The sequence below is a fragment of the Phaseolus vulgaris genome, chromosome 11, assembly GCF_051622355.1.
Source record: "Phaseolus vulgaris cultivar YP4 chromosome 11, ASM5162235v1, whole genome shotgun sequence".
NCBI lineage: Eukaryota > Viridiplantae > Streptophyta > Magnoliopsida > Fabales > Fabaceae > Phaseolus > Phaseolus vulgaris.
Genome location: NC_143508.1, coordinates 13,187,380 through 13,203,989, shown reverse-complemented (window position 1 = coordinate 13,203,989; position 16,610 = coordinate 13,187,380). Strand labels below are relative to the sequence as shown.

Genomic DNA, 16,610 nt, shown 5'->3' with positions numbered 1-16,610 from the left:
ATTTTGGAGGTCGACTTGGTGGAATTGAGTAAAAATCTTACCATCGAGTAAGGTTTACAAAATTGTCTTAGTAATGCTACCACTTTGACCTACATGACTGAAATAAAGGCTAGAGAGTCTCACTCCAACAAGAAGAAACTTATACACATAATGAAAGAAAACAAACAAGAAGTGGAGTGCCTTAGAACTGAGATGACCAAGACAAAAGAGGCTTGAAAGAAGACTACTAATGATCTGACCAAAACCAAAGCGCAAGCAGGTGCTGATAAGCAATCCCTGATCACCAATCACTCTGTCAAGAAGAAAGATTAGGAAGAAAAGAAGAAGAAGTTTCTTGAAACTAAAAATGCCTTAAAGTTAGAAGTGGTTAAGGCCACTGATGGGGGATTTCAAGAGGTGATGGAGCAAGCTCAAGTAATTGTTTCCTCAATTCCTCAACCGCGAATCCATGGAAGGTTGCATCTTACTGGCGTGATTGTGGAGGAAAACTAAAGAGTTTAAATATTGTGTTTTTTTACTCATTTTAATTAAATACCACTTTCTATTTCATTCGTTATTCTCGTTTGTAGTTCATTTTGTTCTGCTTTACACAATTTTTAGAAAAATAAATAATCAGCAAATTACTGAAACTGATGTGAATCACTAAAACCAAGAGATGGATAAATAATTGATAAAAATTAGTTACAATAATATATTTAACTGAATCATAACTTATGTTCGTATTTTATCAAGACATAACTTATCACAATTGGCATGTTAAAGCTTAAGTTGAAAGTTATCTAACCAAGATATAACTTGTCACAAATGACTTAAATGTTAAGTATGAAAATAATCACAAGTTATTTGACCGACACTTGACTTATCATAAATGATTTAAACGATTAAGTTTAGAAATAATGTAACTAAGTAGTGCCTTTTTATTAGTGTGTGATGTGTGTTAGTTAAGACTTCATGATGGAATTCTCAAAATGAGGTGTACAAACTCCGCGTGCATGTAAACTTAAAGTTGCAATGAGGTGTACAAACCTCATGCTTGTCCTAGTCCTAATGATGATTAAAATCTTGATCAGTGCGTAATGTGGTGTACAAACTCCACGTGCATGTCTCAACTTGAAGTGGTAATAAGGTGTACAAACCGTGCATGCATGTCTCAGTTGCATTTGGAGACATCAATGATAGCTTCCTTGGATTTTCAATAATTTTTTAGCTTTGAATGAACAAGATTGGAGACATAACAAACGCAAATGAAGTAAGCGGAGACAGAAGGGGTAAAAAAGCCACATCAGCATTGTTAGCGCTAACATTTTGGGCCTGAGACTTGGCACTCTCCAACACTAAGACATTACAAAATTCTTTATGCATGATGAAACTATCCCTCTTAGTGAATAAGGTGTCACAATCGTATTGATACTTTTTATTGCCACAAGTTTTCGTATGAGCTTTCTAGTCAAACTATATAGGGTATTTCTTATAGCAGCATTCGCATTTCCACACATACGTTTTCTTCCGCATTTCCATGCTCCCTCGCTATCGCAACTTCCACGACAAGTTGTGGTGAAGTTGTAGGTTCTAATCGTGCTAGAATCCTATGTTATAGATCTTGAAAACAAAATGGTTTGTCGCCAATAGCATCTTTGGTGACAAAGCAATCATTTCGGCGTTTAAATCTCTACCTGCTTTCTTAATTCATCAACTACCTACTTCCAGGATACAAACTCTCCTTCTTTTGGGACTTGGGGTGGAGGATCTCTCATGGTGAATTTGGCGTAATTTGGCTTTTTACTCAAAACGGTGATGTCCCCATAGACAACGCTAAAATGTTCTAGCCAAAAATACCTCGATTTGATTCCAAGGGCTTCTAGTTGGAGCATCCAAATTTGTTCCTTTATACATAATGAGAAGGGTATTTTATAAGCCCTAGTTAGTTGTTTTGTTATCCTTTTGAATCTTAATTAATAATATTTAATTCTTAAAGTTTGAATTTTCTCAACTGGTTTCAAGTACCACAAGTTAGTATCCTCTTTGTTTTTTATTAAGATTATGGATAGTTTTATTGAATTATCCTTCTTAATGATTAATAGACTCCATAATCAATTCTTTAAATAAGTTACATTCCGTTTTAGTAGGAGATTAAGTTAACTACCGGTAAAAAAAAGTAAAGCAGATCTACAATAAACACGATGTTAGAGTTATAAGCTTACCAAAACTATTCACAATTGAGAAAATCACTTAATTTTTCTCTCAAAATATAATATAAGATGTTAAGAAGTTGGTGAGTGAAAGATAAAAAATATTATAAAGAGATCACTCAAATTATATTAAATAACACAAATTCATATTTTAACTAGTGATTTCATCAATGAATTAACAATATCTAACAAGTTGGTTAGTGAAAGATAAAAAATAGTAGAAAGAGATTCCTCAAATTATATTACTTAACACAAATTCATATATTTATTAGTGATTTCACCAATGAATTAACAATATTCACAATAAGAACAACTCTATCCAAAGAAATTCGAGAATTCTAATAAATTTCTTTAATAAAAATTATATATAGACTTATAAGAATGGTTAGGGGTGTTTTAGTAATTTTAAAAAATTAATATTTTATTTAGTATTCTAAGTGAAAATAAAAGTTTCTACAATTTTTGAAATTATATTTTGACTAAAAACAAGATAATTTGTTAAATCACACTGATATTTTGGCGATGTCTACATAGTAATTGAAAAACTTAAGATAATAATGTGTTTGAATTTTGTAATTCTTTTAGAGTTTTTAAATTTAAATTTCGGAATGATTTTGAGAAAAAATTGCTAAATATATAAATATTTCAAAATTTAAAAGAATAAAAAATATTTTAACTTTTGAATTTGGATGCATAACTTCCACCAAAGATGTTTTCTTACAATTTTTACCATGTTTATGCATTAAAAGTATAAAAAATTACAATACTTATGCTTATAAAAACAATTACTCATCACATAATCCTATTAATTATCCAGAAGTGGTAGGATTAAAGCAACTTTCATTGTGAGAATGAAATTGAAACATGCAAATTCAATATTTATTTTGTTCCAGTTGTTAAGAATCTAAGAACATGATTGGTAGAGGGAACATACCGGCATCCTAAGTAACGAGCAAGTCATGTTTAACAGAGTACCCATATTATTGTTTTCATGCCTTTCTTTTATCATATACTTTTTTAAAGTTTCAATCATTTTTTAGGAAAAGCTTGAATAAAGAAGATGACACTTGTCCAGTTTTACAATCTGTGAACATAAAGTCTAAAGCATTCTGCAAAAGCATTTGGAAGAGTTTCTTGTCTGTAAACGTAAAAAATATCTGAGAATATCCTTACGGTGGAAAAATAAAATAAAATCTGCAACTATTACAAAAGTGTTCCAAAGAATCTCTCACTTCAATGGTTAAATTGATAGTATTGAGCAAAAATGGAAGCAGTGTATAGCAGCTCCAAATACCCCATTACAAGAAGTTCTTGAACAAATTTAATATGTATAAATTGGGTGAACTAGGTCAATAAAATGTTGGCACGTCATTAATTAGAATAGATATTAATCTATTAATACAACAATAAATTATCAATAGAGACAATAATTTTCCATTAATTAATGCACCTAACTTAGATGCACCATGTTTCTGCTACATTTCTCCTCTTCTGATCCCCCAAGCCCCAACTGGTTCATACAACAAATAAATGCTAGAATAGCTATATCAGACTTAGATGACATTATATTTGGTTGAACATACAAGCATCTTAGCAGAACCAGAAGTTTAGAATTAAATGCCTCAAAATCAAAGTATGGCTCCATGTATTGTATCTTGAGTGAATGAGAGAAACCATGTCCTCTTAATTTTGTCATGGGGACTAGGAAGTATTGGATGTGGTGTTGGTCTTGGTCTTGGTTTGAGAGGAGGCACTTGAGGTATTACTCTTTACCTGTGAACTCTGTGTGGAGCTGGAGTCAGTGAAGAAAACTATGCTCTCATGGTTGTCAACAAAGGCTTGGAGGGTCCTTGGAATTGGAGGCAAAGTCACTTCCAAGAAACCTTCAAGGATTTGAACCACCTGACCCATGGAAGGCCTGTGAGATTCATCATCCTGGACACACCATGAAGCAATTTTGATGACTCTATTGACCTCTTCAATGTCAGCATTTCCCTCCAACCTAGGGTCCAACAAGCTAAGCACATTCCCTTCTTGGTGGACCATGTTTGCAGCAAAAGTAGGGAAGAACCTCACTTGGCCATCTTCCGATGCCTCAGAGTTCCTCCTACCTGACACCAACTCAAAAAGCATCATTCCATAGCTGTAGACATCTGCTTTGGCAGTGATAGCCACACCTGATATCCACTCTGGGGCAAGATAACCTCTTGTCCCTCTCATGGTAGTGAGGACCCTGCTGAAGTCCCTTCCAACCAGCTTTGCAAGGCCAAAGTCTGCCACCTTTGGAACAAAATCAGCATCAAGGAGAATGTTTTCTGGCTTCACATCACAGTGTATGATGCAGTCTCTACACTTCTCGTGAAGATAAGTCAACCCCCTCGCTGTTCCAAGAGCAATTTGGTACCTCACTTTCCAATCCAACACCTTGGATCTATCTTCTTGAAATATTTTGGAATCCAATGAACCATTTGGCATGTAATCATAAACCAGAAGTTTCTTAGTACCTTCAGAGCAGAACCCGCGAAGCCTTACAAGATTGACATGCTGGACTGTCCCAATTGTGCTCACTTCTGTTCTGAACTGCTTCTCACCTTGGCTAATGCTTTCAAGCTTCTTAACTGCAATGACACTAGAATCAGGCAATGTTCCTTTGAAGACAGAGCCAAAACCCCCTCCTCCCAGTTTCTCTGAGAAATTCTTCGTTGCATTTTGCAAATCCCTATACCCAAATGCCACCAATGAGCCCTCCACGGATGTTCCTGTCCCAACATGTCTCTTTCTACGCCTGAGAATCACAAAAACAAAGACAATTAGAAGAACCACCACGGCACCAACAGCTCCAGCAACAGCACCAATGACTGTCCCTTTATTGCTTTTAGAATCATGAAACTCGGACGCTGCAAGTTTGAGAAACAAAGTCTGCCCACTGCTGTCATCTTGAGTAAGCTGTTGCAGGTTCAAGAGATCACCATACCAAATTGAGCAACCATTATTGTCATAAGCATATGCAGTACAAGAACAGTTACTCAAGCATCTTGATTCACATTCCCCAACATCCCCAGCTCCTATGGATTGTGAATGATTAGGCAAATTCATGTTGGGAATTGGAAGGAACCTGTCATTGTCCTTGCTAGAGGAATTTGGAGGGTCACATCGAAGCTCCGTCTTTCTCACACACCCTCCTGAGTAATCCGTAAGATTCCAATCAGATTGTGACTTTGGCTCATACCCAGTCAAACAATTACAATATGGCATGGCATTCTCAGTGCAGCTCCCAAATCCACCACAGAAGGCATAGACCTCACACTGTTGCCTAGGCTGAGACCAGAACAGATTCCACTGTTGAGCATTATCCAGCCACGTCAGTTGCTTAATCTGCCCCGAGACATCCATAAAAAAGCGAGATATAATAGAGTTGTTATACAAGGAGTAAGTGAAGTAGCTCTCGTTCTCATTAGACACAAAGGTGAAATTGTAGATGTAGTTTAGTCTCATCTCAGGAACCAAGCTGAAAATGTGTCCATTCCAAGCACCACTGGACCAATACTGCTCAGTTCTATTCCAACGAATCAAATATGCAGTGCTTCCTTCAGGGTCTAGTTCAAGAGAGAACATACCCGTTGCAGGATCTTCAGTATTCTTCCATGAAGTGAGATACTGTGGTTTCTTTGTTTTGTTGTTCAAACTTATCTTGCCACCGGGAAGCCACGTGTCTGTGGGGTGATCAAAACTCTGCCACATAGCATCAGTTGCTGATGCATTAGGCCTATTGCTTAATATAAGATTCCCAGAATCTAGAAGCAGGGCTACCACAGAACCTGAGCTAGAAGAACTCAAATTCGTTGACCAAACTATATTTTGGAACTGGTTTAAGACCACTAAATTACCATCCAATATTGTTAATTTAGCAGAATTCTTATCAGAAACTGGGGTGTCTCTATTTGCTACCCAAACATAAGTCTTTTTAGATATCTTTCTGTACCACATGCCTATATAGTAATTAGAGTTGTTACCTGTGGAGAAGAAACCCAATTCAAATTGTCCCTCTGTGGAGACAAGAGTTTGATCTCCAGAGAGAGATTGATTTGCTGAGATGGTGGTCAAAGCTGCAAGTGATATGTAGGTGTGGAAAGAGAAGAAGTATGTGATGAGGAGAGAAAGCCATAACAAGGGTGGTTTCTTGTTCCACATGTTGTTAATGGTTTGCTTGATTCCACCGTGCAAGTTGCAGAGAAGCCGATGAAGGTAGTTATTATGTGCTTGGTGGGGTTGTGAGTGTGTGAGAGGAAGGAAAGTGGAACGGGTCCAACCAATGACCTGGTCGTGTCTGAACGAAGAAGTTAATAGCTTCTGTTCTGTTTTGTCTTGTTACAAATACTTCTGGAATTCCTTGTTACAACCTTTTGGCCTGAAAATTTATCTTCCATGAACTTTTTAGACTTAATATTTTTATTTAAAAAATTGAAAACATATCTACTAGAAATTCAGATTTATAATATAAAATAAAATTTATATGATTATAGTTTGCTCTACACATGGTTGTTTGGTCTATCACACCTCATTATGAAATTATTTTCACAAGATATTACTAAAATATAATATACAAGTAAAAGAGCATTTTCATCCCAGGGAAGTCCTATTTATTAACCCCAATTTTGGTTAACACGGTTTTATCTATAGTTTTGTCGTATAACAATTATATTTGACCGTAATGCACACGTATATTAAAAATCATTACTTTTCTTTGTCATTATTGTGTGAATCTCTGTGGAAACAAAGACGAGACTGAACTTGGAAATTATGGACTATAACTTATATATATTTTGTTCAGAACTTTCATATCACGTGTTTTATGTTTTGGTTTATTGGACAACTTAAACCCAAATAATTTTAAGTTAAAATTTAATCATAATTGAACAAAGTTTTGGTGTATATATATATATATATATATATATATATATATATATATATATATATTTAAAATCTAACATATCCCTTAAAAAATATAAGAAAAAATGAACTAAAAAGTGAATGAGAAAATAACAAAACTGTGAATAAGGTGCATTTTGGTCATTTACGAAGGTGCAACAGAAACAGCCACAAGCCAACCAATTTGTTGAAAAGTCAAATGAAATACTTTTATGTATTCATTTATTTAGTTGTGTTGTGTGCATCATCATTATCCCACTTCATACCATTCATTTAATGCGACATTATTTAAATTCTTCCTTCCTCACAAATCTTATTATATTCTTGTTTTGTCTTTTTCCTGGTTTCCTAGTTGACATTTTTGACTTTTACATGCCATGCTAACACTAAGCATGACATGCATATTACGAAACCTCCAATTTCCAAACCTTATATTAGATCAACCGTCACTACATCATTAACATTAACATTGTCACACATTTTTTTATTTTTCCATTTTGAGTTATTTTTTATTTTAAATTTAGTGAGATAATATTATTAAAGATAATAGCATCAATCTTCATATTTATGATATTGTTTCGTTTTAAATTTTGAAAGATTTAAAGTTTGAAATTTTATCACTATTTTGTTTTTAAATAAAAAAAATATGTATTTAGAAAGATTATTATACATACTAAAATAATCTATACTTTTGTTTTAATAATTTTTCTATTTGAAATCTTTTATCTCTTTCTTTTTAGTATTTATGTTTTTTTTTTCCTGTGTACATCAAATTAGGTTTTCTCATACCTATAGTGAAGGTTATGCAGTTTTGATTTTCAAAGTCGTGAAAATGAAAATGGAGCCATGTAACATAGTAAACCGCAATCCCTAAGATTGCATAAGAACTATAGTGAAGTGAAAAAACAAACAAGGGGATGCGTGATAAGAAACCAAACAGCAAGAACCCTAAAAGAGAAGCTATGTGGTGAGAAACATAGAAGATGAAGAGGAAAGAAAATGAATCTGTTGATATGTATTCAATAATATGATTAAGGTGTTTTTACATAGGTATAAAAAGAAAAAGGTATCAGGCCAAAAAAAGAGAGCCCATATAACAAATAGTCAGTGCCAAAAAAAGGCTTGGGCCCGAAAAGAAGAAGTTTATCACCCCTCACCTCCCTCAAGTTGGGAATAGATGTTTTTCATTCCCATCTTGGAGTGCAGTAGCTGAAAAGTGGACAGAGGTAATGGCTTTGTGAAGATATTAGCATTCTACATGGAAGATGAGATTGGAAGCAACTTTAGGAGACTAGTAGTAATCTTTCCCCGAAAAATATGGAAATTGATCTGGATGTGTTTGGTGCGTTTGTGGAAAACCTCATTGGATGCAATCTGGATGGGAGATTGATTACCACAGTACATGGTTCACTAGCACAAAATGTATAAACAACGATTATTAATTTAATGCGGTTTTAGGGTTAGTCGTTGTCATTCAAAACGCGGTGGCATTTTTTAAATTAATTTAATTTACGAATGCGGCTATTTAAATAGCCGCATTCTGAAATCATTTTTTACCCTAATTTTGAAGTGCGCCACCTACGCTTTCATACTTTTTTCCTTTTTCACGCTTCGCGTTTTCTCTTTGTTTCTGCTCTGATGTTCCTCTCTTCTGCGAGTTTCATTGTGTTCTCGTACCAATGTAAGTTCGTTTCGATTCGCTCTCTTTCTTCTTCACCAATGGTTTATAATTTTTTTTCGTTTCACTTATTTATTTGTTTTCTTGCATTGGCGAAGGGTTCTCTAACGCTTCATTTTCTCTTTTGTTTATGCTATCGTGCTTCCTCTCGTTTTCTACGAGCCTTCATTGTCTTCTTTGTGCCATTGTAAGTTCTTTTCGAGTTCTCTTTCTTCTTCACCATTGATTTATATATTTTTTTTTCGTTTCTCTTATCTATTTGTTTTCTTGTATTGACAAAGGTCACCAGCTTCATTGTCTGTTGTTTGGATTTTTGCTATGCCGTATTTGCTCCGTTGTTGTTGCTACCACCGCTATTGCTGCCTTAGGGTTTAGGGTTTTAATTTTTTTTTAAAAAACTTAAATAAGAATGCGGCTATTTACCATAGCCGCATTTATAAATCACATTTACGAATGCGGCTAAATAGCCGCACTTGTAAATCTTCGATTTAAGAATGCGTGCTGATCAAGTGCGGCTATATAACCGCCTTTGTAAATGTAAAATAGCCGCACTCGTTTGGCATGTATGCACTAGTGGTTGTTGGTTGTGTGTAGGAGACACCAAGATCTTGTAGCAGATAGGTGAGCCATTGGAGTTTGCAGGTTGTGGTAGCCATGACTTTGGACTCAGCCTCAAAGGAACTCTTGGAAATGGTTTGTTGTATCTTTGATTTTCAGGAGATAAGATATTCTCCTAGATATATGGAGAAACCAATAAATAAAAAATTGGTCTTAGGGCAAGTGGCCCAATCCGAGTCATTGTACGCTTTTAACTGGATAGAGTTCTGGTGAGGAAAAAAGATATCGTAGCCAATAGCATTCTTGAGATATCATAGGATCCGAAAGGCTGCTTGTTGATGAGTAGAAGTAGGGGCAGAAACAAATTGACTCAGCTTGCTGACACTGAAGGCAATATCGGTTCTTGTATTCGTGAGATAGATGAGCCTCCCAATTAAGCGCCGATAGGAAAAGGAGTCTTCTTCATTCATCAGCAGGCCTTGTTCACTAGAAAGGCGTGAAGAGTGAACCATTGGTGTAGAAACAGAAGCGCAATCCAACATTCTTGTTTCATGTAGGAGGTCAATACTGTATTTCCTTTGGGAGAGGAGGATGCCATCACTGTTGCGAGCAACTTCAAGGCCAAGAAAAAACGTGAGGTCACTCAGATTTTTGATCTTGAAATGGTGATGCAACAGTTTGGTGATGTGGGCAATCTCCTTAATGTTGTTTCCAATCAAGATAAGATCATCCACATACACAAAAATAACAATGATATTAGTGTGATGTTTTTTAATAAATAAAGAGTGGTTAGTAGAGGAAAAAATGTAGCCATAAGAAAGCAAGAAGTGTGAGAGTTTGGCATACCATTGTCTCCCAGCTTGTTTCAGACCATATAAGGAACGCTACAGTTTGCAAACAGTGGTCTTGTTGAGAAGAATAAAGCCAGGTGGAGGCTTCATGTAGACTTCTTCATAGAGGTCTCCATGGAGAAAGGTATTGTTGACGTCCAATTGTTTGAGTGTCCAATTATTGGTGGCAGCAAAGGCAAGGAAAAGGCACAGTGTTGTCAGTTTGGCCACAGGGGCAAAAGTGTCCTGGAAGTCAAGTCCTTTTAGCTAGGTGTAGCCCTTGGCAACCAGACATGCTTTGTAATGGTCAATGGTGCCATTGCTGTTGTGTTTGATTTTGTAGACCCGACGACAGCCAATGGGTTTCTTACCCGATGGAAGGGGAACAAATTGCCATATATTATTTGTGGAGAGAGCTTCAAGTTCGACCTCCATAGCTTGTTTCCAGGATGGATGTTGTGAAGCTTGTTCATAACTCTTAGCCTCTGTGTGTGATGTAAAGGAGGAAAGAACATGTTTAAAATTAGAAGACAAAACATTATAAGACAAAAAATTAGAGATTGGATATCTTGTACTTACAGTCTGTGTAGATGGTAGATCAGTGCGAAATTCTTCAAGATAGGTAGGGGTGCATCTTGGACGAGTGGTACACCGAGGTGGATTAGGGATGAATTGATCCATAGGTGCCACAGATATTGGTTCAGCAGTGACAGATATCGGTTCAGCAGTGTAATTATCATAGGGAAAATCATAAGTGGAAGCATAAGAAGAAGAGATGGGTAATGATAAATTGTTGGGGCTCTTGTTAACTTCATCTTTCAATTTGTAAGGAAAGTGGATTTCATAAAAGACAGTGTGTCTTGAGACCTCTATTTTATGATTTTTTTAAGATTGATAAAAATGTAACCTTTAGTATTAGGTTGAAAACCAAGAAAAATACCAAAACAATAGCGTTCATCAAGTTTCTTTCTGTGAGAAGTGATAGTGTTAGAGTAACAAAGGCATCCAAAAACACGTAAAATCGAAATATCATATAAAGTGACATGCAATTTTTCATATGAAGATCTGTTATTTAAGAAAGGAGTGGGGATGCAATTAATGAGAAGAACAACATGTAAAGCAGCAAAATGCCAAAAAATAGGAGGTAAATTGGCTTGAAAAAGTAAAGCACGAGTTACATTGAGAATATGTTGGTGTTTCGTTCAACAATACCATTTTGCTCTGGTGTTTCAATGCAATTTTTTTTATGAACTATGCCTTTTGAAGAAAAAAATTGGTCATGGAAAATTCAACACCATTATTTGTTCTAATAGTCTTAACAATAGGTTTGAATGATTTTCAATATAAGATGTGAAGTTAACAATGTGATTGCGAACTTCAGATTTTGTATGCATAGGAATAATCCAAGTATATCGAGAAAAATCATCCACAATGGTTAAAAAAAATATCGAAAACCATGCATAGAAGCAACAAAGCAGGGATCCCAAATATCCATATGTAAAATATAAAAAAAAAAATGCTAGCAGTACAAGATTTACTTAAAGCAAAAGGAAGTTTCTTATGCTTTGGTCGATGGCAAGTATCACATACAAGCATTCTTTTATCAAAAATGAATGGATAAATAGATCTCAAAACACGCAATCCTACATCAAAAAGATACCCCAATCTATAATGCCACAGATTGATATCCTTAATAGTACAATGAAAAGAAGGAATAACATTATTTGCGGTAGTATTTTGAAAAACAGAAGATTGAAAAACATATAAGTCATCCTTGGCTTCAACTATACCAATCCTCTATTTGGTTTGATTGTCCTGTAACACACAGTTAGTGGATGGAAAAATTAAGTGACACTTCATATTAGTAGATAATTTAGAAGTAGAGACAAGATTGAAAGTGAACTCTGGCACATACAATACATCAGTGAGAAAGAATTTGTTATTAAAATGACATCCCAGAAAACTTAGTGAAAACATGGTGCCCACTAGGTAAACTGATAAAAACAGGTAGAATGCTTTTATATGATGTGAAATCAAATAGAGATGTGCATACATGGTCAGTCGCCCCTGAATCTAAGATCCAGAGGCATCTAGCAGATTTAACCGTGTTAAAGACAAAAATATTACCTAGTGGAGATTGTGTTGCACCATTGTGAGCAAAATCAACAGTGAAAGAACCCACCTGGTTCACTTGTGTTTGTTGTGTAGTGATAGTGTTGTTGCCAGTGTGTTGTTTGAACAGGGTAGACAAAACTTGGTATTGTTGGGCTTTTAGGCAAATGTCTCCTTGTTCCTGATCTTGATTGCAATGCTCAGAAAAAACTTCATCAGATAAAACAGTATTATGAACTTGGTTAGTCTTAGTATGAGTGAAATTTAAACCAAGAGGAAAACCATGTTTTTTGTAGCATGTGTCTGTGGTATGACCAGTTTTATTGCAATGAGTGCACACTTTTCTGTGACTGTTGGTTCTAAAATTCTTGTTGTCTTGATTAGGAAAAGCAACTTTTTTGAAACAAACATTCTCTGTGTGACCAATTTTTCCACAAAAAGAACAACTTGTGGAGAGATATTACAATTAGTGTTGGCATTGTTAATATTGGTAACCAAAAATTTACTAGCCATTTGGCGTTCTTGTTGAACAACAAGAAAGAAAATCTTGGGTATAGGTGGTATAGGTTCCATAAGGAGACCATGTGAACAAATATTGTGAAATTGGTCATTTAACCCACACAATAGCCTGATCCTCGGTTTTTCTTTTACTAATGGTAGAAGATGCAGAGCAAGAACAATCACAGATAGTATTCGACCTAAAATTATCTAACTCGTCCTAGATAATCCTAAGTTTTGTTAAATAATTTGTGACAGACAGTTCACCCTGATTTAAAGAAAAAGATTCCATTTGTAAATTAGATATTCTAGAAAGGTCCCCTTGGGAAAATCTCATTTTCAAATCATTCCAAACATCCACAGCCTTATCCATCCAAATTATACTTTGTCTAATAGGAAAGGAAACCGAATGGACTAATCATGACGCTACCATGTTATTGCCCCTTATCCAAGCTGAGAAAGTAGGATCGTCCTTCGCTGGGCATGTGTACCCATGACAAACTCCACTTTGTTTTTCACGATTAAGGCAGAGATGACGGACCTACTCCAAGAATGATAATTTGTTGAGTCCAATACTAGTGAGAGGAGCGAAGCCGCTGGATTTTCGTTGGGATGAAGGTAGAGATAACTACTCGTTAATGAATCTGAGGGAGTTGATCTCGCCACTTCTTCTTCTGCCATAACCCTAAAGGAAAACAAGAACAGAAGAATAAGGAAATAAGTCAAGAACAAGAGCACATAGTAGAGCTCTTCAAAAGAATAGCTCTAGTACCATAACACAGTAAACCACAATCCCTAAGATTGCATAAGAACTGCAGTGAAATGAAAAATGAACAAGGGGATGCATGAGAAGAAACCAAACAGCAAGAGCAAAATAAAACAAAACCCTAAAGAGAAGTTTTGTGATCAGAAACAGAGAAGACGAAGAAGAAAGAAAATGAATATGCTAATATGTATTCAATAATATGATTAAGGTGTTTTTACATAGGTATAAAAAAAAGGGTATTGGATCAAAAACAGAAAGTCTATATAACAAACTGTCAATGCCAAAAAAAAATGGCTTTGGCCCGAAAATTAGAAGTTTATGACCATGGTTGTCCATTGAATTGGCAATGGGTCTAAGGTTTTTCCTTCTTCGGAGGATGACCCAACAGAAGTATTTGATATGCATGACACAGAATAACATTGATTACTTCAAGAAAGACAAAATTTGATTCCACAATCATCCTTGATGTTGTTTCCTAATCAAAATCGAATAAATTACTCAAGTGTCGTTTTCCATCTTTTACTCCTTCTTTCAATGTATGTATAATTATTCAATTTACAATAAGAAACGTATATTATAAAGTGACCTTGGATAGAGTAGGTAATTTCAAGGGTTGATAAGAAAAAATAATATTCTAACACTCATAATTTCTTGTCTAGATTACTTACATTTTATATTAATATTAACTACTATATTTCTAACCGGCTACTTAGATTATTGAAAATAATATCAGTAAATACAGTACAAGCCAACATATTAAAACATAATTTGGAAGTTAGGCACAAACACAATTAAAATTTAAAATATAACAAAAAAAAAATCAGTGAATGAGTTAATCTTTCAGAAATACTAAACAACAAGATCCTATATTCGAAAAAATTTATGTACTATCACAGTCAAGACTTTTACTATGTTGACGTATTTAAAGTGACATTTTTAAAATAGTTATTGCAACAACAAAAAAACACTCTTACCGTACATATTAACTAGGCAATTTTTTGTTTGCACCTCCATAATTTCTTTCTGCAGCCCCCATAATTATTTTAATTTAAAAATACTTTTTTGAAATTGTATTCTGAATTTTCTTATACGAAATTCATTTTCTTTTATCATCTATTTCCTTCTTCGTTTCCGTGTTTTCTTTCTATGCTATCTATTTTCAAACTCACTGCGGTGCAGACATTTCATGGATGTGCTAATGAAACTTATATATTCGCATTTAATATTCTGCATCATTATTACCAGTGTCAAAAAAGAATTCAGAAGTGATTTCACTGAAACGAAGATGATGGAGGGTTCAGAAACTTAGGTTTAATTTTTAATTTTATTAAAGATAAATATGACTTTTCATAAAAAAAATATGAACGTTTACAATGGTGGTGCATTAAGAAATAGATTATGAACTGTTACAAACTTTAGACCTGGAAATTTATGTAGGGTTATATACCACAGGTTGTGGATTGTTTCTTCCTGCACCTCCATATCTTCTTCTGTCATCTTCATACACAACATAAAAATATATTTTTATCTTTTTTATACAACACCTATTAGAGTAATTTCCAGATTATGTAATCTGGAAACGCATTTGATAAAAGACTTCCAGATTACATAATCCGAAAGCCAAAAAAGACTTCCAGATTATGTAATTCGAAAAGTAATCATGCATATGAAAAAAGACTTCTGGATTATATAATCCAGAAGCTAATTACAAATTTGAAAAATAACTTCTAGATTATATAATCCAAAATATTACAGAAAGGCATTTTTGAAAATACAAAAATCTATGGAAGTGAGAGAAGAAGGTATGGAGGTGCATAAAGAAGGGCCCAGGTTGTGCCGTGAATTTTGTAGAGTTAAGATCATTCTTGCAGTTTTTTTTTTACTAAATGGTGCAATTTTGGTTTATTATTATCGAAATAAGTAAAAAAATTAAATTTGGGCCAATCGTATTTGGAAAGATAATTTAAAAATTTTGCTTCTAAATATGAATGAGTTTTACTGATCATATCTACTTCCAAGTGAAATTATGCTTAGAAACATAAATTTAATTTTTTTTTATTAAATCGTGTTTAGATGCATGATTATGGATTGAATACAAAATAATTTTAGTATTTTTAGCAAAATCATGGATGCAATAAAGATTTCAGAATGGTTTTATTTTTCAATTGGTTTTTCGTTTTTTAAAAAAAGAAATCAGGGGATCATATATGTTGAAATCGTGGAGATGACAAGGATTTCTTCATGTATTTCTTTTTTTTTTACCTGAAATCGTTTTTGTTTAGTTTTTTTAATAAAATTTATGGTTTTTATTTATTTAAAATGTGATTGATTACTTGTGGGAAAATTAAAAATTAAAGTATACTATATTTTATTTACTTATTTATTTTATTATTTATAATTAAAATTATATTATATTTATTCATTAAGGTATGTCTATCGTCATTTATTTATTTATTTGATTACTCTATTATTATATTTGCTCCAAACCTCATTAAATCTTATATAATAATTATAATTACTTGATGGACTCTTTCTAATCCATCATACTTAATGTTTTCTTATTGTTTAATCTATAAATATCTATCTTCTTTAATGTTAATATTTATATTTTTTCATGTTATAAACAAAATAAAAAACTTCTCATACTTTTTCTCGTTACACTTGGAACGTCACTCTTATATTATCGACTATCATGATTTTTAATTTATTATATTTTAAAAGATAATTATTTTATGCAATATTTTTACCAAAATTAAAATAAGATAAAAATTTATCTATATATATAATTCACAACTTTTATATTATTTTTTTCTTACATTATACATATATATAATTTCTGTAACACAATAAAGTGTAATCAGCTGAACAATTTAAAAAATGAAAAAAAAAACAATTAAAATAATAATAATTTTGAAAACATGTTTGCACAAGTCAAAAAAACTAAAATGGACTTTGGAAACAATTTTAAAAAATATTATTAAACCAAAATCGCGTTTAAGCACAATTTTAATGAAAGGGTAAAAAGCAAAAACATAACTTCAGTCACAATT

The 16,610-nt window shown here is 33.7% G+C and overlaps 1 protein-coding gene across 2 annotated transcripts; it reads right to left on the bottom strand.

Moving 5' to 3' along the window:
• Positions 1 to 3,600: 3,600 nt before the first annotated feature.
• Positions 3,601 to 6,589, bottom strand: LOC137819953 (G-type lectin S-receptor-like serine/threonine-protein kinase At2g19130). Of its 2 annotated transcripts, XM_090297525.1 has the most exons (2): positions 6,203 to 6,342; positions 3,601 to 5,921 (listed from the first exon to the last, which is right to left on the bottom strand). In XM_090297525.1, the coding sequence occupies exon 2, from the start codon at positions 5,802 to 5,804 to the stop codon at positions 3,891 to 3,893; it is 1,914 nt and encodes a 637-aa protein (XP_090153651.1). In that variant the 5' UTR covers positions 5,805 to 5,921; positions 6,203 to 6,342; the 3' UTR covers positions 3,601 to 3,890. The 2 variants fall into 2 exon arrangements, with proteins under 2 accessions (XP_090153651.1, XP_068479873.2); XM_068623772.2 differs by having other exon boundaries at positions 3,601 to 6,589.
• Positions 6,590 to 16,610: the final 10,021 nt, after the last annotated feature.